Source organism: Populus alba, chromosome 10 (genome assembly GCF_005239225.2).
Source record: "Populus alba chromosome 10, ASM523922v2, whole genome shotgun sequence".
Taxonomy (NCBI): domain Eukaryota; kingdom Viridiplantae; phylum Streptophyta; class Magnoliopsida; order Malpighiales; family Salicaceae; genus Populus; species Populus alba.
The window spans coordinates 3,762,937-3,789,929 of NC_133293.1; the positions used below are offsets into that span (position 1 = coordinate 3,762,937).

General features: G+C 36.8%; 1 protein-coding gene across 7 annotated transcripts; it reads right to left on the reverse strand.

The window, feature by feature from the left end:
- Positions 1–3,341: 3,341 nt before the first annotated feature.
- Positions 3,342–25,007, reverse strand: LOC118034563 (uncharacterized). 7 transcript variants are annotated; one of them, XM_035039901.2, is made up of 36 exons: positions 24,320–25,007; positions 23,967–24,093; positions 23,809–23,870; positions 22,901–23,016; positions 22,377–22,781; positions 22,113–22,301; positions 21,474–21,754; positions 20,958–21,124; positions 20,773–20,837; positions 19,763–20,371; positions 19,264–19,541; positions 19,030–19,127; positions 18,688–18,873; positions 18,335–18,515; positions 18,067–18,261; positions 17,923–17,966; positions 17,517–17,573; positions 17,232–17,328; positions 16,765–16,937; positions 16,460–16,673; positions 16,151–16,276; positions 15,941–16,030; positions 15,669–15,785; positions 15,475–15,555; positions 15,136–15,243; positions 14,655–14,824; positions 13,878–13,956; positions 13,715–13,789; positions 12,573–12,670; positions 12,368–12,475; positions 11,384–11,441; positions 11,077–11,307; positions 9,739–10,966; positions 9,044–9,648; positions 7,778–8,761; positions 3,342–6,997 (listed from the first exon to the last, which is right to left on the reverse strand). In XM_035039901.2, the coding sequence occupies exons 2-36, from the start codon at positions 24,078–24,080 to the stop codon at positions 3,836–3,838; spliced, it is 10,851 nt and encodes a 3,616-aa protein (XP_034895792.1). In that variant the 5' UTR covers positions 24,081–24,093; positions 24,320–25,007; the 3' UTR covers positions 3,342–3,835. The 7 variants fall into 7 exon arrangements, with proteins under 7 accessions (XP_034895792.1, XP_034895790.1, XP_034895793.1 ...); XM_035039899.2 differs by having other exon boundaries at positions 22,113–22,781; positions 23,967–24,090; XM_035039902.2 differs by having other exon boundaries at positions 19,264–19,442; positions 22,113–22,781.
- Between the last annotated feature and the right edge of the window lie 1,986 nt (positions 25,008–26,993).

Below are 26,993 nucleotides of genomic sequence, written 5' to 3' on the forward strand. Positions count from 1 at the left end.
CCATATATTAGGGTAATTTATAATATTAGACTTGTTATTATAAAACATGCTTTAGTTAAGGAGTTATTGATACTTTAAGTGCAAAATGATGATATAAACCCTTGATAAACATGCACTTTTAAGTACTAATCAATTGTCATGTCCATAATGACTAGAAAAATCTTGTTTCTTTGTGGTAACATTAGCCAAAGGAGAAGAGTTGGCCGAAAGTGATGATGAATTTAGACTTTACATGCAAGTAACATAAAAAAGACCTCCTCGAGAGTTAGGGAAGCATTATAAGCACCAATAGTGGTGACCAAGGAATAATAATCGAGTCCCAACCCCACAAGAAGGTACATGATGATATCATCACATTTCGAGGGCTAACCAATAAAAGGTCATTAATAAGCTTATCAATGTGCAAAAACAAAAAAACATTTTGTAGTTGTTTGAGTTGTCTTGCGTGCAGAGGATAGTTAAGATCGCAGATGGATTGCTTGAGCCTAAGACTGGGAAGAAAAAATTGGTATGAGATCCATCTAAAGTATATTGGAGGTGGTATGATAGGTGACTTGCCCCAAAACTTCGTTAATGAGTAAGGAAGTGAAACATTTGAGAATTAAATTATCCTGAGTTTTTTAAGTGTTAAACAAGGGGTGTCGTTAGAAACAATGAGTTGTTTGAGTGAAGGTCTAAGGGTTCCATCAACATAGCACTCTTTTGCTCTTCAGATATGGAAGCATAGTCATTTTCCATATGAGAAAATTTTGTTGACTAAGCTTGGAAATATTAAGAGAGGAGAAGGGATGGAAAAGAAAGAGTTAGGTGGTTTGCAAGTAAATGGTAGACATTGTGAAAGAAGAGTGTGAGTAATATTGGTTGACCAGCTTTAAAACCATGTAAAATTAAACAATAAATAGGATGGAAAGCTCTTTTCATTCATTATTTGATGTGTACATCTTAACCTCTAAATAATACAACTTGTATAACAAACATTTGAAACTAGTATAACAAACCACACAGGTTTTGTGAAATTTTAAAAATACAAATATTTGAAACTTCTCCAAGATCATGTTGCTCCTTTTCTGTTGTATGATACTCAACTAACAACTTGATCTTCGATTCCATTATATGTGGAAGGTCCAAATGCTCTAAAAACCTTAAGCCTAAATTGCTAAAAAAATGGTAGTGTTTTTTTTTTTATTTATTTAACTCATATTTTATTCTAACATGATGAGAATTATTGATTGCTTGTAAAAAATTATATTATTTGTTGTTCACACATAGAACTATGATATATAGAAACCACATTGCTCTAGATCTTTACAATATTATATGATTTTTCAATTTCATTTGTTTGTAGAAGAAACTTTTTTAAATTTATTAGAGTTTGATACCTTTAAGTGAGAAATATTATGATTATATTGGTCTAAATCCACTATATAATTGGCTTTTTAAGAGATATTGTATCATGAGCATATAATCTTGTAATAGATTTTATCTGTAAGATCCCACATCGAAAGCGAGCGTTCAAAGCCAGGGTTTTAAAAGTGCATGCTCACCTTGACTAGTAAGACGCGTCTTGGGATCATTAGTGGCTACCAAGAACAAAACCGTTAGGGGGACCTAGGTGGAAGCCCTGGATTTAGGTGGATTGGGAGGCCCAAAGCGAATAATATCTTACTAGTAAGGTGGGGTGTTACATTATCCTTAAAAGACATCTCTTGAGGAGAGAGGTGGTATCTCAAGTTTATAAGTTGTTTAGTCCCTCAACTTCTAGCCAAAATGAGATATTGGTATCATTATAGCTCTTTTAGTCGAGGGGTTTATGAGAGCATATTGATCTCTTTGATGGACAGAAACAATAGCAACCCACTCCACAATGCAAAAATAAAAGCCTTATGGGGCATTGTATGGGCTTGGGCCTAAAAACTAGATTATTGGGAACAAAGGTTTGATCATTTAGAGCAAACCATAACATATATATTTTGGCTAATAGGTAACGCAAACATGCATCGTGAAGAGGAAATGAATTTTCATGATGAGTTACCTTGAGATAAGCCTAACTCAAGACCTATTCCTGAATTTGATGAGATTTCATTCTATAGTGTTAAATTTTTGAAGAAAAGATTTATGAATTGGTTGATAGAATGAGAGACTTATTTTTATTTTAACAAAGTTCTTTATCATGAAAAGTAGAACCTATTGTACACAAACTTTCTTATGGTGATAGAAAATGATGATTTGAATTTCTACTTTAAAACTCATATTGACATGCATTTAATTTCATATTAGCAAGATTTATGACAATCATTAATTTTAAAGTTTATACAAAATAATCATGAAGATGTTTTATATTGGATATATAAGTAAATAGATTGTTATTATTATTATTATTATTATTATTATGTTCAACCTTCTTTTAAGGATTAAAAACATAGAAGAGTTTGATGAAAACAAAATTTTAAAGTTATCTAATCATGTTAAAGATAATGTAATTAAAAAGGGTATTAAAAAGTTATAGTTTGAGTCTTTTGACCTAAAGTTAGAGAAGTTAGAGGCAAACTATAATCTTTCAATCATGGATGAAAATCTTACAAATAAGGACATTGAGGATATGATAATTTCTAATAATTTTTTCTAAAGATATTATGGAAGATTATCTTGGTGTTCATTTACATATAATGATTTAAAGTATTTGAGGTCATAAATGATGATGAACTCTAATTTGAAGTAAAAAAAAAATATTTGAAGGAACTATAAGTAAACTTTTTTCTTTTTTTTTAAAAAAAAGAAAATTATATATATATATATATATATATATATATAACATTAGATATTTTTTTTTCCTGTATGCACACATCATAAATTACAATTAAAAGTTTACATGTAAAAAATATGTAACTTTGTGAATAAAATAACTACAATGTTATGTTTGAAATATCTTTACCTTCAAAGTGATCGATTTTAATTTTTAATAGGTAACTTAAAAGCATTTTTTAGAAATAGAGGAGACTAATATGAAGATATTTCTTCCATATACTTTAATAAATCAAGCATAATTTTTAACCCAACTATTAAATTAAAATGAAATTTTAAACAAACTTTTAAAGGCTTTATTTCATATTGAATTAAAATTTCATGATGATTAAATATCAAGATATTCAAATAAACTTAGAAGTTACTGTGTAGGATTATTGTTTTTATTTCCCTTGTGTTTGAATTCTTTTTCCTATTTAAATTAAGATTTTTAATTTAATTTATATTTTACTATTTAAAAATCTTAATAACAAATGAATTCTATTATTAGATAAGTTTCAATTAGAAATTATTTCCTATAAAAAAATTTAAAATTAATATAAATATAATATTTAGTTAATTTTGATATTAAAACTATTATTCAATTTTACAAACATAAGTTTTCTCTGAATTTATCTACACTTTAAGAATAAAAACCCTAATATACACGGTACTCTACAACCAAACCATAAATTACATCACTTAAAAACACTTACACGGGGCAATATAAAACCTGATTAAACTTGGGTGATGTCAGTCAAGACTGTCAACCCAAATTCAGTGAGCTTGAATAGAGGCTATATTTCAGGAAATTACAGTACAGCTGTACAGCAAAATTCTTGGTTCATAAATACCTGAAACAGAAACTGCCACGGATCTTTGTGATTCCTCCAGTGCCACTGACCTCCCCAACTGGGTCCATTTCAAATTGGCCCTCAAATCTTCCCACTGATGCTCAAAAATGAACCCAAGCTCGATGGTGCTGTCTTGGCACAATTCAAGCTGAAGACAGCTTATCACTCTACAACTTCAGATAATTTTGGATCCACCAATATTATTCAGCTGGATCTTTCTCTGATAAGACATCAGTCTTTTCCTCCAAGAGAGAAGATGAAGGCAACATGTTCGCTGGAGCCATCCCATCACACTGAGTTTCATCGTCGGTTACAGTTTCAGCTTTCTGCCTTTTTGATTCCTCTGGGACATTCAGAGAAGAGCCCTCAATCTTGTCTTCCTGCATCCACGAGGAAGATAAGCCCTCTATCTTTTCTGGCATGTTCGCTAGAGCCATCCCACCACATTGAGCCTGGTCATCTCTTTCAGCTTCCGACCTACTTGATTCCTCTAGGACATTCTGAGATGAGCCCTCAATCTTTTCTGACATCTTAGCTAGGACCATCCCACCAAACTGAGTTTGATCATCTTTTTCAACTTCCAACCTATTTGACTCCTCTGGGACATTCAGAGAAGAGCCCTCAATCTTGTCTTCCTGCATCCCGGAGAAGGATACGTCCTCTATCTTTTCTGGCATGTTCGCTAGAGCCATCCCACCACATTGAGCTTGGTCATTTGTTTCAGCTTCCGACCTGTTAGATTCCTCTGAGACATTCAGAGATGAGCCCTCAATCTTTTCTAACATCTTAGCTAGAGCCATCCCACCAAATTGAGTTTGATCATCTGTTTCGGCTTCCAACCTATTTGACTCTGGGACATTCAGAGAAGAGCCCTCAATCTTGTCTTCCTGCATCCACGAGGAAGATAAGCCCTCAATCTTTTCTGGCATGTTCGCTAGAGCCATCCCACCACATTGAGCTTGGTCATCTCTTTCAGCTTCCGACCTACTTGATTCCTCTAGGACATTCAGAGATGAGCCCTCAATCTTTTCTAACATCTTAGCTAGTGCTATCCCACCAAATTGAGTTTGATCATCTGTTTCAGCTTCCAACCTATTTGACTCATCTGGGACATTTAGAGACGAGCCCTCAATCTTGTCTTCCTGCATCCCTGAGAAAGATAAGCCCTCTATCTTTTCTGGCATGTTCACTAAAGCCATCCCACCACATTGAGCTTGGTCATTTGTTTCAGCTTCCGACCTATTAGATTCCTCTGGGACATTCAGAGATGAGCCCTCAGTCTTTTCTGACATCTTAGCTAGAGTCATCCCACCAAATTGAGTTTGATCATCTATTTCAACTTCCAACCTATTTGACTCTGGGACATTCAGAGAAGAGCCCTCAATCTTGTCTTCCTGCATCACTAAGGAAGATAACCCCTCTATCTTTTCTGGCATGTTCGCTAGAGCCATCTCACCACATTGAGCTTGGTCATCTATTTCAGCTTCCGACCTATTTGATTCCTCTAGGACATTCAGAGATGAGCCCTCAATCTTTTCTGACATCTTATCTACAGCCATCCCACCAAATTGAGTTTGATCATCTGTTTCAGCTTCCAACCTATTTGATTCCTCTGGTACATTCAGAGATGAGCCCTCAATCTTGTCTTCCTGCATCCCCGAGGAAGAAGAGCCCTCGATATTTTCTGACATGTTGGCTAGAGCCATCTCACTAGACTGAGTTTGATCATCTGTTTCAGCTTCCAACTTATTTGATTTCTCTGGGATATTCTGAGATGAGCCCTCAATCTTACCTTCCTGCATTTCTGAGGAATATGAAGATTTGTCTGTGTTTCCAGATGTATCTTCTGGTCCAATGCTACAAACTAGTGTGTGTTCGGAATCGGTACCAACAACTTGACTTTCTTCACATTCCATGCTACCACCATGAGATTCATCGTTTTCTTTTTCAAACTTTTTTGATTCATCCATTGCTACTGAGATGTCACAAGAACTCTTCTTAGACGAGCCCTCAATCTTATCCGCCTCCATTGTTAGAGAACATGAAGACTGGCATATGTTCTCCAAAGAATTTTCAGGCCCGGTCATAGGAAAATCAGATACAGCCAGTTGGTTGCTACTTTCAGTTTCAGACTGTTTTGCTTCCTCTAGAGCAAGCAAGACGCAATGAGAACTTTTCTCATTTAAACAATTAGCGTTTTCTGCCTTTGTTTCTGAGACAGATGGCACACAACTGTTTTCCAAAGAAGTTTCATGCACAATTCCACCAACCTCAGATACTATCATTTGACTGCCCTCTTCAATTGCAGATGGTTTTGATTGCTTGGCTACTGAGCTGTCATCTTGGTGGTTCTCAGATGATCTTGCAATCTCAGATTCCTGCATCCATATGCCCGTGTTAGTTTCAGGCACAACTCCATCTACCTGAGATGGATTTACTTGAACCTCATTATTAGTAGCAGACCCTTTAGATGTCTCTAGTACTACTGAGCGGCCAAATATATCCTGCTCAGAAGAGCCCTCAACCACTGGTGCCTCTGATACCAAGGAAGATCTTGGCGAAACCATGTTCTCTGATACATTTTCTCGTACCAAAGTCTCAGCATGAGATGCATCTAGTTGCTCGCCTGCTTCAGCTTCTGACCCTCCTGAATTTTGAACTATTACAGATGAACAAAGCGCACCCTTCTCAGATGAGCCCTCAACCTGACCTTCCTCTATTACAAGAGAAGATGGTAAGGGATCCACAATTTCTTGTACACTATCAGACACCTTCTGCGAGCCCTTCTGATCATCATTTTCAACTTCAGATCCCTTTGCTCCCTCTGGCACCACCAAACAGCAAGCCACATCATTCTCCAAAATGCCATTGATGTTTTCTTCTGCTTCCAAGGAAGATTGGGGTAGAACCATGTGTTCTGGTCTAATTTCTGGAATGATAACATTAGCATTAGATACATCCATTTTACTGGCCATTTGAGCCTCAAACCCCTTTGATGTTTCTGGTTCCATTGAGCTGCCAGCTAAACCCTGCTCAAATGGTCTACTGTCCTTTTCTTCCTCCCTTGCCAGTGGGGACGAGGGTAGAACCAAGTTTTCTGACAAATCTTTTGGCACAAACGCACCAACCTGAGAATATTCTGCTTCGTTACCTGCTTCAGATTTGCGTGGTTCCTCCAGTACTACTGAGCTTCCAACAAGATCATTCTCACATGGGCCATAGGTATTTCCTCTGAGTGGAGAAATACTTTGCAGCACAATCCCACCAAACTGAGAAAAAGAATCCTTTCGATGACTGGCTCCAGCTGCAGGACTGTTTGGCTCTATCTTGTTGGAAGAAGACGGATATTTAAGAGAAGAGGCCTGGTAATAGCATTTTATTAGTTACCAACTGAATTAATGCACAAAAATTGATACAAGGAAAAAAAACATCATACATCAATAGAGCAAGTTGTTAATCACCCACAAAGAAACAACACTCCCACGCATGCACAAACTCCAAAATAGCCCTTCCTAGATCCTATGTTATTAGTAAAGCCCAATGACCCTCACTGAAAACTGAGTGTTTGCAATGCGAATGACTAACAGTAGATTTAAAGAACAGGCTAAAACTATCCCTAGACTTCAAGCAAACACAAACTCAAATATAAAACCAAACTGCCCCTTAAGTAATCTGCAAGTCCAATTAGGCACAAACCATCATAAAGAAAAGGAAACTGCACATGGAACAAATAATGGGCAAGTCAGAAAGTAGAACAGAGAGTTATGACAATATAACTAAATGATATGAAACTCTAAACCCTTAAGCAGTGAAATGTTTAGGCAAATGTAACTTTTCTGTAACCAAATATCTATTAAAAAACAAATCAAAGAAAAACCGCCATATGTGGTAACAAGTCACCTAAGAAGAAACAAAGAGAAACCCCAAATGGTGTTGGAAAAAAACCAACACCTAAGAGGAGAACAAAGAGAAATGTCAGAAGTTTGAGGGGTCCTATGCAATATTGCCAAGTCTAGTGGACACCTCATTAGAGACAATTTACCTTTAAAAAAAAACCTCATCCAAGAATTAGAAAGATAAGCAGATGCTGTCCCTGTCTAAGGAAAATCGAGATAAGAAAAACAACAGAATAAAAAACAAACCTCTGATACAGCAGGATCAATTTGCATTTTGCAGACCTCCTCACCCTCAACCTTGGTTATATCAACCCCCAATTGAATTTGAGTTTTAGCTTCATCATCTCTGATTTCTAGAGAAGAATCAAGAGACTCTTTCACAGAAGGCTTATTACTGCTTCTAGATACACTATCAGCTACACTTAGGATATTTCTTGAATCTGAATGATCTGCAACAGGAGTAACAGCCCCTAAGGAAAAATAATCAGTATAATCAGGTTTATTGGAAATTGTATGATTTCCAAGGCTAACAACATGTGGAGAAGACTTAGGAGATGCTTTTGAAGCCTCCATTCTGTTTCCAGAGTCACTCCTAGGGTGTTCTGTTACATCTGAAACAGATATGGTAACCATGGGAGGATCACCACCATCACCAAGAAGACCTTCAGGAGCAGGTCTCTGAGAAGTAATATTGTCCCTGTCACCAGCATCAAGAACTGAATGATTGGCTTCCATAGTACCTCCCGTGATTGGGTTTTCAGTGGAAGCCCGTATCAACTCTCTCATTTTTTCAACACGGCCATGACTGGTCTTGATTTCAAGCATAGAGGGATTGATTTCAGAAGTAGGAGCCTTACCCAAAGCAGGAGTATGATCCCCTTCCATCTTGACACCATCTCCAAACCCAGGCTGTTTAGAATCATCAATTGAACTCCCCATGACTGGAACTGTAGCTTCTAAAATTGACACAGCGGATAGTGCTTTACCCTCTAAGCTTTGGTTTTTTGCCACCTCCACAGACATCTTACTTGAAACAGGGGCACTTCTAACTTCAACTGTAGAAGAGTCACCAATTTTATTTTTTGAAGAGCAAGTCTCAGAAAATATCTCCTTCATCACACGAGCAACATCAGTTACATCAGCAGTCTGAATTCGGCCAACAGCCAGAATCCCACTAGCTTCTTTTCTTTTTGGATCTTGACTAACTAAACCACTGGGAATATGTGCTTCCTAAAAGTGAAAAGCAAAAGCAAAAACAAAAACAAACAATAAATATTAAATATGAAACAGCATGTAAACAAAATATAACACTGATTTACTGTTAAAGAGTAGATGGAATACAGCTAATACAAAGAAAAACAAATGCCCTATTATACTTAGGACACAATATAATAGCAATAAATATATTCAATTGTATCAACTCTAAATTGATATGATAGGGATACAATTATATATCACTATGATAGCAAATAATTATATTGTATTGTACCAAATCACCAAATTACAAAATACCTGAACAACATTCTTCAACTCCTTGAGTTCATTTCCTTGCCCACTCCTCAAGGATATGACCTTGCTCCCTAATGAATCTCTGGACTTATTTTGCATTTGCATTTGAGGATTTACAATGGGATCCTGACCAATTGAAGCATCCACAGCAGGTGAAACTGAACCCTGTTTCTTACCTCTTCGTCTAGGTGCTTCCCCTCTGGTAGGAGCTTTATGACCTTGCCTTTTAACTTGCATGGCTTCAGGAGTGTTAGATTGAAATACTGGAGTAACAGAAGGATAAGATGAAATTGGCTGAGAGCTGGAAGTAATCTTTGGAGCAAGCTGATGCACAGTTTTGCAAACACCTTCTACAGTGGCAGAATGGAGTAATGACTCAGTTGCAGGATAAACCACTGGGGAAGGGTTATCCTCTGAGCTTTGATTCTGGACCACCTCTGCAAAGCGCTTACTTAATTGAGGTGTAGACAGGATAACTCCACTTTCACTCCCAGAAACTTCAAGTACTTTAGCTTTTGAAGAGCTATTCACTGCTGAAACCTCCTTTGTCACAGAAGCTACATCATGCATATCAACACCATGTATTTGTCCAGAAGATCCTGCACAAGCTTTGAGTTCTTCGATTTCAGTATGCAAGAAATTATCAATTGTTTCCATCACATCAATTTCAATTCCATTTAGATATCTATAAATCTTACCCATAGATCTGGTAATACCATCATGCGTTGTAAGAGTGCTGGCTGGTTGCCTATGCTGGGCTACATCATCCAAATGCTCAGTTGCTTTTTTATCCTGGCCAACTTCTTGGGACACTTGCTCCTGGTTAACATCTCTTTCCAGAGCATCATTCTGTTGGTTACTAACCATGAAAATAGCTTTACTTCCTGATTCCCCAGATTTATCCTGTGACAACGTTGGATTGGATTTTGAAAGCTGACTGTCTGAAGCATCTGGAACAGAAGGTGATACTGGCACCTCTTTCTTTCCTTTGCGTCGAGTTGTTTCAGTGCCACTTTGAGTCTTTCGGTTTTGCCCTTTGACTTGCATAGGAACTGAAGAACTAGGAACTATGGATTGAATGGTAGGGGAGATAGAAGGGTTGGGAGGGTTTGGTTGAGAATCCAAAGCAGTCCCAGGCCCAGAATTATGAGTGGCTGCACTAATACCCTCTACAGCAGCAGCAGGAAAATTATTAGGATGTTGTGGCATGGGAGCACTAGAAACAGTTCCACCCATGGCAATTACTGATGGATTGACAGATACATTCTGTGATTCATCATTTATATTTGGATCAGGAACAGCAGAACTTGAAGTGGTGGGTGAAACAGCCACTTGATTCTTTCCTCTGCGCCGTGGTGTTTGAACTGCACCTTGAACCTTCCGTCCTCGACCTCTTGATTGCAATGGCACAGAAAGGGGAGCAGTAGTGATTTGTGAGCTAAGTGCAACAGAAACTGGAGTGGTTGGCTGAGCACTGGGAGCAATCCTTGATCCTAAATGAGGAGTGGCTCCACTATTACCTTCTAAATTAGGAACAGGAGAAGAATCAAGAGATGTTATTGAGGAGCCAGACTCTATTCCCTTCTGTAACTCCACATCCACTTTGCCAGTTTCAGGAGGTACTGAGAGTACCATCACAGCTGGAGATTTATCTGAAGTTGCTCTTCTCGGCCTTCCACGCCCCCGTTTTGATGGAGTTACCTCTTTGCTCTGCTGCAGCAGGAGAGGCTCCACAGGAGGTGGCAGCGGTGGCAGTTGTGGTGGAGCTTGAGGTTCTGTGCAACCAATAGCCAATAAAGACCCACTAGCCTCTTTTGGCAAGTTCCTCTCTCCTGTTTCTTCTTTCACCTTAGGAGAGTCTGGAGATTCAGCCTGACAAATCTTCTCAAATTCCTCTTCTGTCCATTGCTCTTCATAAGAGCGTACCTATCGAAGTGAAAGACAAAAATTAAGAAAAAGGGATAGTGAAGGCATAACATGCTAACATGTTAGATGGCACATGCTAGGACCACAAGAGTCAAATATAAACGATAAACCTCTCTAGCTCGTTTGCCCCTTCCATAATGTTGAGTATCAAGGCCCCCAACATGCTGCCCCTTACGCTTCGCCCCTGCATTGGATTCTACCCCAGCCTTTGGCATATCATACAACTTCATTGCTTCATAGAGTGCTTTCAAGTCATCATCTGTTACAAGGCGTGAAGGCAAAGGTGGTAGAGGTTCCAAAGCATCCATCCCTTGACCCGATAACAAACTCTTCCATGTTGTCTGCAGAATTAGAAGTTTTATTTAGTTGATGAACCAGAGCAGTTAAGCCATGAAGGCAGGCATATTTTAACCATACCATCTCTTGATCCCGCCTTTGTTTGTCAACTGATTCAAATACATCAATCTCTGATTCACTGCCAACGTAAGTTTTAATAAATATGAAAATTTCAACTTGACAATATAATTCAACAAAAAGGCAATGCAATTGATAGCACAAATAATACAGACCGCTTCCCAAAGTAAAGTAGGCCAAAATAGGTACATCAACAGGGAAGGGATTTCAGGATTCCATCGTATTCAAATTTCAAATCCAAAACAATAATTAGCCCTTCCAAAAGGACAGCTAAGATGGCAACTAGTGATTAAACATGGCCTTTAAAAGTAGAATGGTCAGAAATAGTAACCAAGGAAAAATTCCTCCTCTTATTTAAGTTGAAATGTTATTCAGAAAGCTGCACTTATTTACATGAGCACCCCCACTTTTTGAGACAGTGAATTATCTTAGCTCTACAATGACTCACCTTTCTTTTTACCCAACATAACGTATTTGCATAGGAAACCAGAGGATACATCTTATTTGCTGATAATAATAATAATAATAATAATAATAAAAAGGCTTTACAGTGCCACTGGATATCAGCTAGAGAAACTAATTTAGAAGCCCCAGAAGCAAAGCAACATAAAGATGCAGAAGGAACTAATGCCAGAGGCCTCTCCATTGATCAGATACGATGAGATGCAGTGAAAGGAAAACACATTTGAGTCTATCATGGATCATTTATTTGTTATACGAAAATCTTAATTTATTCAATCATGGACAAAAGGAATAGATAAGTGAATTCAAAAATAGTTTGTTTACATTGAAGCCTAAACATCATTTCCGTACAATTTCTAGCCACCCCGAATGAATCATATTTTTCAACTATGTGGACAAGCTATATATAAATTCTAAAATACAAATGAGCAGCAGCTTGTAAACCATACTATATTATGTGGGTTACCAGTCACAAGAAAATAGAATGCTGACTGACAAATACAACAGCCTTTGAAAAGGATTTACCTGCGAGCTAAGAGATCATTTAGAGCATCATCATCTAAAACAGGGGTAGCCTCCTCTTTCTTGCATTCACGCAGAAGGGACTCCAAGTATTCCCTTCGATCTTCTGCACTGTAAAAACAAGACAGAAATTTCCCCTGGAGCATCAGTTAAAAACCCTTTGGAATAATTTTAAAGAGCAAGCACTTGAACAAATATTCCCGTTAACCTTGTATTATTGTCAAAGAAACCAGCAGTAATGCTCTGATTAGCAACTCCCAGTTTATGCTCAGCAGAAGCTCTGACTTGTTCTTCAACAGTTTGGACCTTACGACAATTAAAATGGTTGAAAACAAGTTAAAAGTTAAAAATTAAAAAACATGCCTCACCTTCCACAGTCCTTGTGAAATTCAAGATCCAGGGTTCACAACAAGAGAAATCAGGCATTCCTAGCATTCACTATTTTATTTTCCTCTCGATCTTTTTGCTTTGATTCTTGAACTTTCAAGCCCAAAATCAAAACTGAATTAATTACACATAAAAGATGAATTATCCTTGAATTACTATTTCATATCCCTCTCAATCTAATGTTTAGTTCCCCAATTAATGAAAAATCATTCAGAAATTATGCCAATTTACTCCCTTTAGAAAAACCTAAAAGGAAAGATGAGAACAGTGTATTACCGATATTTAGAACCTATGATCAGGCCCTTTGATCAAGTATAATTTAGATGTCGACAAGGCATAAATGGAAGCACCACAAATACTTCTATAAAAAAACATGAAATTTCCTACATGGATGCTCATTCCGCTCCAGAGCATCGGCATTTAGACACTGCTCTGAAATAATGATATCCAAACTTAAAAAAAGAAAAAGAAGAAAGGAGGAAATGAAGGATACCACCAAAGACATTCTAAAAGAAAAAACAGTATGGCCTGCCCCCCCTGAGAAAGGACAAAGGTTTGGGGGGGGGGATCTTCTTTCAAATCACATAGCAAATAAAAAAAGAGAGGAAAGAGTAGGTATTCAATACCTAAGTAGTTTATCAACTCCTTGATTCTTTTTTGTTTTATTTAGGTTTTCCTAGGGACTGGCAAAAGTACTATTTGTCATCTGATGCATTCCAGCAAAAGAAAGAAATGGCATTTATGAGATCAGTCCAAACCCTCAGCTGCCATTGTGAAAGAAAACTATGCTGGTACTGATCATTTTCAAGTCTCGTGAGGCCATGCACCCAGCCTCTCCAGTTTGACATTAATTCATTAGAAACCAGAGTCGGTTATAAAAAAATCTCAAATGTTCACATTTCCAAAATCAGAAAATCAATATGCACTAGCCTGAAAAGACAACACAAGAAAGGAGAGAATTACTGTTTCAAATCGAAGAACAAGCACGTCCCTCTTCTGGCCAATCCTATGAGCCCTTGCTTGAGCTTGAAGATCAACCTGACAAGGTACCAACATAAACTAGACCAGTTTAGAATCAGTAACCTAGATAGAAAACAAATCAAGGTGTTGCAACTTCATTTATGACCTGAGGATTCCAATCAGTATCAAATATGATCACAGTATCAGCAGCTTGAAGGTTCACTCCAACACCACCAGCCCGAATGCTAAGTCCATATATTTAAAATGTCAGGCTTATGGAAATTAATTAAACATAAGCATGAAAACACACATGTATTCAATATGCCAGGGCACATCAAAAGGTTTTTGAGATTTAATGTAATTTACTATTAACACGCAATCATAGTAATAAGAGTGAAACAATGAACTGTACAAGCTCCGCTGAAATGCAATGTCTCGTTGCATAACCAACCAATCAACCATTTCATTTGCATCACAACCATTAACAAGACTAAAAAATCCCTACAAGTGTGTGCACGTGCCAAATGGTTACAATATACATGGATTACCTCCTCCAATATCCCATCTCCATGTGCACTCTCTCTTTTAAGAAGGAAGGAAACACAATGCAAATTATTAAACATCCCGAAACCAAAATTTCCTACCTGCAATTTGCCAACCTCCAATTTCCTGCCTCCACAATAGATAAATAGCTAGACAAACAATGTCTAGTATAATTTTGACGTTGGAAATAAAAAAATTATCCCTCTTTCTATCTCAACCTCATCCAATTTTCTAACCTTGGCATGACTACTATACTACCATGCCCTGGTAAACACCAAAAAAGAACCTAAATATCAAGCATACATGACACATGACTCGCCAATAAAAACATAAAACAGGGAAAATCTGGTTGGTTACACAGAAATATCTAAATATCAAGTACATATGAAAAAATGATCACCTGAGCAAGAAAATAAAATATGGAGAATCTTGTTGGTTAAAACGGTCAATGAGCGAACCACGGTCACCTCCCGAGGTATGACCATCCAAGCGAAGGTATCGATACTGTTTCCAAGTGAGATACTCCTCCATAACATCAAGCAGCCTGGTCATTGTGGAAAAGAAAAGAACCTGTATGGATCCAGCAATTGGCAAATCCTCAATACTGGAAAATTAACAGATTCAAAACTAAAGCCCATGGTGATAGGAGTACTTGAAAACCAACAGAGCTTTCATTTATGAAGAAAACAACATTGAGATGTTTAGCATGCATTTCAACAAAATTAAGAAAAAGGTAATAGGAAAAAGTCTAGAAGCACCCTAATATTCACCCTACAGCAAAATGGTTATAATCCTGCCAGGCACTGGTTCAATTTACTCAAGAAACAAAATAAACTTCTAGCAAACATTAAGTAGCAGATTTAATACAAGAATACCCATACCCGATGGTCTGTTGCTTTCAATTTGGGTAGCAAACGATCTAGCATCTCAAGCTTTCCACAAAGTCTAATAATTGGTGGCAGAAAATGCTTAGGTATCAAAGTATCAACCTGCAAAAGGTAATTTCATATTGAGGTTAACGAGAGAAGAAGCAAACTGGTATCAAAATGGACACATAAGACCTTTAACCCAGATTCAGCTCCCAAAAGGAACAATAAAAAGGGCACGGGAAGTATTTTCACAAAGAAAGACAGAACTCATCATAACAGAATTTTATTTTCCTTCTTCCTTGAGTATTATATCAATTCAAATAAGTCAAAATAAACAGAAAAAGAGAATGCCTCATCCGCATGAAGCTGGCTAAGGTATGGGTGATTGCATATGTTACGAAGCTCCATAACTGAGTTGTGCACTGTTCGAGCCTGCAAAAGATGGGTCTTCTACAGTTAAATAATGGTAATAGTTTTTAGCAGTTACTGTTCATGGAGTACAACCATCAAAAAATGAGGGAACAAAATGCATGTATGTAGGAGACCTTTGAATTTCCAATTGAGCCAAGATTCTCTTCCACTCTCTTCATAAGAAGCTTCTGGTATGCAGAAGCCTCGCACCGAACAAGTCTCTCAATCTTCTCAGGCAGTTGATTCTCAACCTAACAAATGAATTTGAGAATGCAAGCAAAGATGTGAGAATAAATCCCAACACCAAATGTTTCATGTCTAACAAGAAAAAGAAAATCCCTTGTGATATTTGCTATGCATGCATTCAGATGTGCCAGTGTATGCAATATACAATAATTTTAAGGACCTTGTGTTTCAGTCTCCGAAGTACAAATGGTCGAAGAACTTGGTGGAGACGGTTTATGATCAACAAATTTTCCTCCTCCGAAAGTAAGGCCTACACATGCACACAGCCAGTGATGGTTATATAAGAAATTTGACAGAATATCAACAAAAAAAGCACCCAGTACAGTGAAACATCTTTAAAAAAAAAAGTAGAACAGGTCAAAAGGCTTACTTCATCGGCTGAATTATCACCATTACTCTGAAATGGTTTGTTGAACCACTGAGAAAAATCCTCTGCTGAGTTAAATATGTTAGGTAGCAAAAAGTTGAGTAGTGCCCACAATTCCTCAAGATTGTTCTGCACGAGAGAACAATAAAATTGAATTAGATAGTAAAATCTGCAGAAAATTATCAAAGGAGGAATGTACAAGGCATGATTCTGTAACAAGAGAAGACACTTTGCATATGTTAAACCAATGCACTCGAAGAATATAAACAATCAATCCAAGAAATAGCAGAACTGAGAGGGGAATTTTGTTACCTGTAGTGGTGTTCCAGTTAATAACAACCTGTGAGAACTCTGATAATGCCTCAAGTCAGCATTCAATTTGCAAGAAGCATTCTTTATGCGATGGCCTTCATCAATTATTATATAGCGCCAATGTATCTTGCTCAGTTTCGGTCTATCGTGTTTGTTCATCAGATATTCATACGTTGTCAGAAGGACATTGAATTTTTGATGCACAATCTTTTCCCTGAAAAAAAACAATGATTGCACTTACACTTGCAATTCAATAATCCAGACTGCAAAAAGATATGGAGAGTCTCATTCCTATTTGTTATTACTTAAATAGCCTGCGCCTCTCCTCCGGAGGCCCAGAATAGACAATTTTGTGGATTCCAGGTGCCCAGAAATTGATTTCAGTCTCCCAGCCAGGTAAAACTGAAGAAGGTACAACCACCAAGAAAGGCCCTCTATCATTTTTTGTTTCCATTAAGTAGCAAATTAGAGAAATAACCTACCAAAAGAAAAGAATGACTAGATCATTGGCATATACAGCTAGGAAACAGTATGACAGTAAATAGGAAGAAAACTGATCTACAAACAAATAAATCATACAAAAACTTAATACAAACTGATGTGGAAAGTGATAGCTGGTTATATGTGGGCCTTAGAAAATTGATCGAACATGAAAAGTAGCTGCCACATTAGTTTGTAAGAAATTTTTGGTTGATATGTTTGTTTGAATAGTTTTTAGTCAGAAAGGAAAAGGAACTAGAGTTAAAATGCAATAATAATAAAAAAATTGTACCTGAACAGTTTTCCCAAGACCCATTTCATCAGCAAGAATGCCATTCAAATGATTGTTGTATAGTGAAACCAACCACCTTAGTCCATTCATCTGATACCTGAAGATCAAAACATCAACTTAAGAAATTTCAAACTGGAGAACAACAGCATAAAGTTTAACCTGAGTCTACAAGAAGGATCATTTGCATCTGATCTATTAAACAACCTCAAAGATTCTTATCACTAAACCCAATAATCTAATAAACAGTGATACACTCAGTATTTGAGCAACATGGGTTGTACTCACTCCCTTAATTTTCCACCCAGGAGACATGTTGGCTGTTCTGCAATGCTTTCTTTTACACTGCAAAAAACAATGTCCAATGTAAAACACTGTAAAATAACATAAAAATTCCAAAGTAAAATACTATATAGAATAACATAAAATTTGAATTGTAAAAAGGGAGAGACAGGGGAGTAGCCTCGCAAGAACTTCAATGTCAAAAGACAACCTAGTAGCTCCACCGTAAAGAACATCATAAAATTTTTAGGCGCGCAAAATAGACAAAAGAATTAAGAACAAATGCTGCCTAGAGCCCACAATATACATGATATAAAATGGTAAACTTAATCCACTCTCTTTTCATAAAAGGATAAATTCTTTAAATGTCAAACAAAAAAAGTTATGAAAAGATAAAAAGTGGCATTCATACCTATGAGCCATCAAATAGTACTTCTCATTGCTTTCCATGTAATGCTGCGAAGTAGATCAAAGAGAATTAAATGAGAAAAATTAAGCAAGCAAGTATAGAATCAAGAATGCGCAAAAAAACAAAATAAACATCCAAGCAGCTTGCCTTGGCCTGGTCACTTTCATCTTCATTCTCAACAGAAGTTTCATTCTTCTCAACAACAGCAGCATGCCGTGACTCATCCATATCATTCTCAAATCGGCTTGCCATAGACTTAGCTTCCTGTAGCTTGGATCCCAGCTTTTGAAGATACTTCTCCGTCTCTTTCAGCAGTTGCTTAACACGGTCTGATTTTGCATCCTGTGCAATAGGCAAAAGGAGTGAACATAGGATACCAGCCTCGCATCAGAAAAATTGGCAAGCCAGATCTAACCTGCACCATTCGCAGATACCCCTCAACATCATTGATTTTCAATAAATTAATCTTCTCACGCTGGATTCTGTCAATCTTCTCCCGATGGGTACGCTCCTTCCTTTTATGGAACTCTTTGACATATTTATTGACACCTTTCCAGCGTTCTCTCTTAATCTTAAACACATCTTCCAGTCTTTCCCTAAATTAAGGTTAACAAGCAGTGCAAAAGAAAGAAGGATATTTTATTTAGTGCAAGCCATTAGACAGAAGATAAGCATCCAACACAAAGCATTTAAAAAGAGTTTTAAAAAAAATATCTTAAAAGGTGAGGAGGGGGCAAGTGCTCTAAATTAACCCCAAGAAAAACATACTTGTGAACTTCTATCTCAGCAAAGAACTCCTTCTGCCTCTCACGTATCCTCTTTTGTCGTTCTTCCTTCATTTTCTGCTCATACCTTTCAAGTTGTTTGATCCTCCTACCATGCTTATGTTTCTTATATGATTTCAAACGATCCATGTCATTTGTGATGGGCTTAAAAAAATCATTGAGAAAATTACTGCCGAAATTCACACAAAACAAGGTGTCAAAGAAAACAATAACTAAAATGACACTAAGCAACCAGACATGTGGTAAACATCATGGTCTGACTGCAAATCAAGATAAAACATACACATGCTAACAAAATATAGCAAAATTTGGGGAAATCAATCACCTCCTTAGACGGCGTTGAAGCTCCAAGAGCTGAAGCTTTTTCAATTCTATTACAATTTTGGTTTTTGCAGATATGTCTTCAGACGAGCTAACAGTTTCCTGAACCGCAAATATAAGAGGAAGGGAACAGAGTGTGTGAGAAAAAACCAGCCAAGAGGAGCAAGAGAGTGCAAGAATTGGTAATGACAATAAGATGACAAAGCACCAAGCAACTAAGAAGAATCTCCAAACAAACCTTTAACTTGTCAAAACAAGTGGCAATTCTTTGTTTTGTTTTCTGCTGTTTTAGAACCCAACCTTGCTTGGTTAAAAGTTTCTTCCTCTGCTGATCCATAATCCATTTCTCTAACATGGTGTACTTTGGAGAAGGTGGTGAATCAGTAGAAGCGGCTGACTTATCATCATCATCTTGTTCTGTTGTAAAAGAGACATCATTTCTTAACGAAACATCAACTGAAACAACCTTACATGCATCTAGAGCATATCTTGTTTGAAATTCGAATTTTGAATCATCTGCACACAACAATTAACATAAGCAGCATGAGAATCGCAAAAGCAGTTCATAGGATATTGTTTGTTCTAGAAAGCCAAACCCCCTGCTAAGACAGGTGTTTCGTATCACATCTGCATCCTTCATTTGAGCCACCATGTGAGATCATTGTCAACGCCTGAACTAGGAGCCCCATGCTCATTTACTGAAATGTAATAGGAAACATTATGACCAGATTTGTTACCTGAAGCATTACTATTGCCAAGATTGTGAAACTGACTAGGAGCATTATCTTTTCTGTCTGGAACCAATCCGAGCTGAATGGAGCCGGATGGTAGGGATTGACTGCCAATTCTAGTCCAGCTAACTGCCTCAGGGATTGCCTGCTTATTTATGAATGTTGCAGAAGAAACATGGTCAGTTTTTCCAACTTGAAGAAAGGCATTCCCCATGCTGTCCACAGGGTTACTCAAGGGTAAACCACCCCTTGCTGAATCAGGCTGCTGCATTGCATTGGTGAAAACTGCCTGTGATTCCATTGCTTCCCGCCTTTGTATTTCAGCATCCAGTTTCCTTGTGGAGTACAGATATTTCCTTTCATCTGCAAGCATCGAGGGGTCAGAAGGTAGACCACTTTTGTCCTCCATCATTTTAAGTTTATCAGCTTCTTTGGATGCACAGTTTTCATCCAAGAATCTTCCCCCCAAACCTGGAAGCACTTTATCAAATTCCTTTGCATTATTCAGCCTTCCACATGCCATTAAAACTTCAGGAATATTGGTTGGCTCATTAGAAGATTGTGCCTTTCCTTTATGATCAGTCAGCTCTTTGCGAGGACCATCCAAAGTGCCACCTGATTATCACCAAGCAAAAGATAGTTGCTGAACAACAATAACAACAAAAATAATAACAAGAACAAAACAATAAGGAGAAGGAGAAAAATTAAATACATGTGGAACTGATCGTGAGACCTAGTCTAGGCCAGGCTTTCACCTCAGGACAGAGGCATGATGCCTACGCCACAGCCTGGTCCCACCCATGTTTATAAAGCCCAAGAGCTGTCTTAAACACAAGTTAAGCCAGTGTATTGCATATGTTTTCTTAGCACAAAGGAGGCCAGGCTTCGCAGAATTTTGCGAGTCAAGGCCAGCCATAAACTTGGATAAACAAGCAAGATTCCTTGATCTATTTGCTAGGTCCACTAGCATGGCCAAGTAGAACTGCCCGTGATCATCTTTAATCATGAGTTCTTACCATCTTTAGGAACAACATTTCCAAGTGCTATATCCAGATGAAGTTTCTTTGGCGGCAAAACATTTCTGCAACACAGAAACCAGGAGGACAACCCAATTAAAACCAGCAGAGCAAAACAAAGGCTTTCTCAGCATGACTCCGCATCTAAAAGGAAAAGTACATGCTCAGGGAGCAGTGCTATTTACCTGAATGCTAAAAAGACAAGGCACTGAGCTCTGAGCTGTCTCAGCTGTTGTTCATTGAAAGGCATGCCAGGCGAGACAGAACCCTGGGAAACAGGAGATTTTCCAACATCTCTAGGAGGTGTTGATCTAATCATTGTCAATTCTGAATTACTAGATTGCCTGCCACCCTGGTGGATGAAAAAGAACATATAAAAAGAAGAGGCGGCCTAATACATAACATATCAGAGAACAGAGTTTCATACTCGGACCAGAATATGGTGAAATCAAGATTAAAAATGATGCATGATGAGACATTATATTTCATAATCCTAAAAATCAAGAGATCAAACATCAAATGCTAGACCACTGCAAGATAGAAAATGAATTAACACTTACTAGTCTGGCATTGCATGTGCTGTACATCACAATGCAAACGAAAACCAAAACAGTGCTAGGATAAAGACTATCATTCAACAGCAATCTTTCATTATGTCTAGAGAGGAAAAGCCATAATGGTTTTTTTTTGGGGGGGAGTACCTGGATAATTTTATTTGACTCTGCAAACATGTTAGAACTTCCTCCATCATTTTCTAAAATCTTTCCAGTTGAAAGTGAAGTGGGAAAGTCATCCACACGGTTAGCAGAAAAAAAGCCTTCTGAGGTTTTCTCAGCAGAACTAGCTACAGCACCCTTTGCCAATCCATGTTTCTGATGTTCAGAACCACCATATTGCACTAGACCTGCAAACCCTGGCTCACCCATGGGCCCTGCTGGATATGAAGTGGCAGGCATCCCTCCATGAACCTTGCTAAAAGCACCTAAAACATCAGTAATACCAAGTACCAGATCACTAATCACTAATCAATGAGTTACTTAAATAAAATGGTCAGAATCTTTCATGAGAAATGCTCAAACCCCATAAAACATTATCCATTCCCTGGTGTTCCTTGCAGTAAAGAATATAACATCTTTCTAGACAACCAAAAAAACAACTAAACAAAAATGTTATCAATAATATGTCCTCCAACTAAGTGATTCACTTTTTAAGTTTTTGCTCTCAGTCTTTGAACATGGTTAAGATTGGAACAAATCCTGCTTTCCCCATCAAAAAATACCAAATTTATGATTTCTATCCAACCATATTCTTTTTATTTGATAGCATATTTTAATCCTTACTTGATCCAAGAGATGAAATTGCTGACTGCTGCAATGTAATTTCTGCTGTTGCATTACCAGAAACAGCATTCGAAGAGAACCTCGGAACTTGAGATCTTTCAAGGGGTAACCCTGCTTTATTTTGATTCCACATACACCTGGAAGTGAGACTTTCATGTGCAGATGAAAAGGAACCCCCTTGCTGTTGTCCTGCAGACACATAAGAAGATGAAACTTCCAGCTGACCACTACTAGGAACCTTATTAAAGCTGGTATTTTCACCACCTCTAACTGCATAACTCCCTGGTGAGTCAACCTTGTTCATTTTCCCCTTCCTTGGATTAACTATGGTATTGCGAGGATCAAGTTGTTGGGGATTGTCAACATGCATTTCCGAGTGTAAAGATGAATCACCCCTCTTCCTCTTAGCAACAGCCTTTTTACCATCCTTCTGATTCGCTCCTCTTTCTTGGGATTGTGAATTGGCAGACCTAGTGTCCAAACTAGAAGGACTTTCATGATCAAATGACTGGCTGCTCCTTTGAGTTCCAGATCCTTGATAATAATCATGGCCTGCACTACTTGGGCCAGCAGGGGGCCTACTGGAAGCAGAAGGGTCAACTTTGGATATCTCATTTTCAGCCAATCCAGCTTTAGAGTCTTTCCCAACTCCAACTGCCAGTGAAGATCCTGCATAAGGGTATACCCGTTTCTTAAAGATTAATTCAATATGCTACGCACTAGCACAATAAATACAGTAAAAAGATTCAATGGGCAGAATGGAGGCAGCATGAACAAAATCACGGTACCTCCATATTGTGCAGTCGAAGAATCCCCCATTTGAGTTCCACCGGTCAAAGGAAGGCGTGATGACCTCAAAGCTTCAATATCAAGACCATGGTGATTGATGACAGTCTCCATGGCCCTTGGTTTAAGAAAAAATATGTCAGAAACAAATCCACCACAAAAAGTTGAGCAAAGAAGAATTTCAACTTAAGAGTTGCAATTTTGCCACAACTATGATGATGACATAACAAACTGAACTGGTGGAATACCAGATAAGCAAAAAAAACAACACATAAAAAGTTAAGAGTAGGTAAACCAGAGCGAGACCAACCGTATAAAATAACCTAGCAATCCAATGGCAAATTGTGCGACCAACTTGCTGCCATATGGTACTTGACTACAGATTATCTAGTAACAGCATATTCATGAAGGAAGCAGTCACCGGCATCAAATATTATTCTATTTAAGTTTAATTTTTTCAACATAGGAGCACATTTGTGTTGATAATGCAGGGTTCAAACTAAAGTTTAAAGTTTAGTATGAAACGAGAAAACTGGGACTTAACAAGTTGCAAAACTCAAATAAATCTTATTTCCTAGCCATGCCAGGGAACCTTAATAACCGAATGACATGTTAGAAGTCGATTGTCAGGTACATGGACATCACTTCCAAAATCAAGATTTTAAAAGGGAATCACATCATAATCTAACTATATAAAGAAAGTATATAAAACTCATGCCTTCTCGCAAACTCAATTAGTATTAATTACCATCTCAACTGATATAATTTAATAAATCCATCCAAGACGAGACAAGAACAAATGTCTAACAATCCCAAAATCATTTACAGTGAATAAGCTGTCTCCAGTATCTAAGAAACACGGCATCTTTAAAAACAAAGATAAGAACCAAATGCAACCAAAATGTTTCACCTTGATATTACTTGATACGGCATGGAATGTTCCTTCCCGCTTGATTTCATGTGTTGCAAAATCTAAAACACACAAATATAGTAAGTATGCACATAATTACCACCACAGTTCAAACATAGTAAGAAAAATAAAATTTTATTTGAGTGCAAGCTACACACCACATAGAGTTTTGTAGCCAGTTTCGCGGGCTCATCTTTAGAATCTTGAATGAGTTTGTGTAGAAACTTAGCAGCCTCCAACTCCACATTTTGTGAAGATTGTGAAGACGCCATCTCATTTCAGCTACTAATTAAAATTAAAAAAAGGCTAACTATTATAATGAATGAAAAAATTACACTAAAAATATCTCAAAAAAATGTACTAATTGAATTTTCCAACTTGTAAAAAGATTCAAAAGAATTCAGCTTCATGAGCGACGATTAGCTGGAAAAATCAATTTTAAGGAAAACTATTTTTGCAAGAGGGGAAAGAAAAGTAGGCGATGAAAGACTGAAAAAAAAAATGAAATTACCAGATCGTCGAATCCGAGTAGGGAATTAATTGCAGGAAAAAGATAGCAGCAGGGAGTGAGCTACATAGATAGGTTGGTAAATGGTGAAGTAAGTTTGAAAACGACGTTCGGGAGCTGCTGAATTAGGGCGGAAACTGCTGTAAAGGAGACTGGGGAGCGTGACCCAGGCGCTAGAGAGTTTCCATGCGATTGGTCGGCGGCGCGTGTATCTCACGAGCGGAGATGAACCCGCGGGATGAAACGGGCAGAAAACGATCTGGTTATTGGGATAAAACGCAGCAGTCACTGTTGGATTCTTTGAAAACGATTTGGTTATTGGGCGTGTTTTGGTGGTGTGTTGATTGATTAGGGAAGGCTGATCGGATGAGGCAGATGGCTGTGGGTGTGGCTGGAATCTGTGGTGGAGTTCGGTGATGGTGGTGGACGGCTGCCGGCGAAGGGGATACTGTGTGGTTGGTGGCAGCGGCGGCGCTGGTATGTTGAGGAGGTTGCCTAGCTTTTGGCCGTGGGAGAATTTTATGGCTGGTCTCTTTTCCTTTTTTTTTGTTTTTCCACTGTTTTCTTACTTTCTAATTCCTGCTCTCTTTCTCTTCCTGCCTGTCTTTTTTTCTCGCGGTGCCCTCCGCTGTCCGCTCTCTCTTTCTCTCCGCTCACTCGTTCATCTCTGGTTACTTACTGTTTCACTCTTTAATTTTTTTTTTTTTTTCTAACTTATCCCACTAAACAAAATAAAACAGATGAACATGTCAAAAATTATAATTATAATTATAATTATAAAATTAAAATAATTTGCTTGGATTGAATAAAAAGATTTTTTGTAAAATAAATATATATTTAAAAATATGACAGAAATTGATGGTAAAAATGAATTATAACAATAATCAACCTTTTAAAATAATAATAGTAAGAGTAAAAGTAATAATAAAAAGGTATTATATAGGGTTTTTGGTATTGGTTTCCATTTTCTTTGTTTTTTCTCCTTTTTTAATGCCAATTAGTGCAAGTTATAAAGAAATAAAGCAATTTCATTTCATCAGAATTCCAGCAGCGAAAAAAAAAAGCTGTCTTTTTAAAACAATAATAAATCATTGTGTTTTTTAAACATGTTAATTGTTAAAAGTAAAACGAAAATGATTAAACCATAGAATAAAAATAAAAATAAAAATTAAATTGTAGAAACTCTAATTAAATTAATTAAAAATTTTAAAAATTCAATCAGTTCAATTTAATTTCAATTTTATAAACATAAAATCAAAAAAATCAAACCAAATTGAAAAAAAAAAATCGAGTTAAACTGAAAAAAAAAATCAAGTCAAAGTAGAAAAAACTAGTTTTTTGTTTTAAAATAACTGAACCAAATCAAAAATGATCAGTTTAAACTAGTTTTGATTTTTAAAAAATAAATCAATTTAATTAATTTTTTTTATAAAAATTAAATTGAACTTAAAATAAGTATTCCTGCAACAAAAAAAAATCGTGGGACCAATGAAGTTAGAAAAAAAAATTAAAAGGAAACTGAGCTAGTTCTGTTCAATGGGACCAATAAAAATGAAATCAGATTGCCTTGTGAAATGGGACTGGTCATTGAAATCCAGATTGCCCTGTGAGAAGGACCGGTATGCAAGGAAATGGTGTCCCATTGTTAGGTACAGAATTGAGTTAATAAATGATTTAGTCATGATTAAATATAGACGCTTAGTAAATTATTTAAAAATATTATGCATAATAAATATATAATATTTATGGTAGGTTGTAACTAATTCTTACTATTAATTGATATATTTTAGTTCATTTGAATATTGTGCAGCTGTAACTAATTTTACGGCATGTATTATATTTATGGTAAGCTTGTTGTATGGCTTGTGATTTTAAATCATTGTGTATTGTGTGATTATGTGAATAATAAATGTTTTTCGTACATGTAGATATTCTTTTAAAAGATAATTTACCCAAATTTTCACCTTTGTGATTATGCAATAAATTTGGTTGTTACACTTGCATTGAGTTTTAAATTTTGTTATTTTATTTGTTTTAAAACTTAACCTTTGTATTTGTGGTCATATGCTAGACCATTAAGTTTTTATTTCTTTTTGTAGACTATATAAATACCATTTTTAAATGGAATGTAAGGGCTACAAACCTTGTTATATGAATTATGTGTGTGTTTGAGATGATTCTCACACATTGGTTCTTGAAATAACTGAAAATTAACTTACCAAAAAACAATTCTTTGTGACGTCACTCTTTATATTTTTCCTTCGCAATTTATTATAATCATTGGGTGAGGGTTTTATTCCAATACTTTCAGTTTCTCAGTTTAGGTAATTGTTGTATCAAATTGTTATCTTAAATTTGATTTTTAGTTTTCTTGGATCTAATATCAATCTTCATTGTGGATTATGTGATCATGAGGTTCACATCTTCCCAAAAATGAAATAAGGTTCAGTGGTCGGTCATCAAAAGCACAAAACTAAAATGAAACACATTTTTGTAAAAGTTATGTATTTGAACAGACATGAAAAAACATACTTGGAGATCTCAAAAATTGCCTATGGTTGACTGTAAGTAATTCAACATGTAAGATTATATATATAAAAAAAACTTGTTTCAACAAAAAATATTATTTTTTAGTGAGCCTACAAAAACATACTTTGAGGCCCTAAAAATTACCTAA

Coding starts and splice junctions, on each gene's coding strand:
- LOC118034563 (XM_035039899.2), bottom strand. CDS start 24,080: ATGGCGTCTTCACAATCTTCACAAAATGTGGAGTTGGAGGCTGCTAAG. Junction 9,649..9,738: donor TGGTATTACCAGATCTATGG/GTAAGATTTATA, acceptor AAGAACTCAAAG/CTTGTGCAGGATCTTCTGGA. Junction 6,998..7,777: donor TTGATCCTGCTGTATCAGAG/GTTTGTTTTTTA, acceptor TGCTATTACCAG/GCCTCTTCTCTTAAATATCC.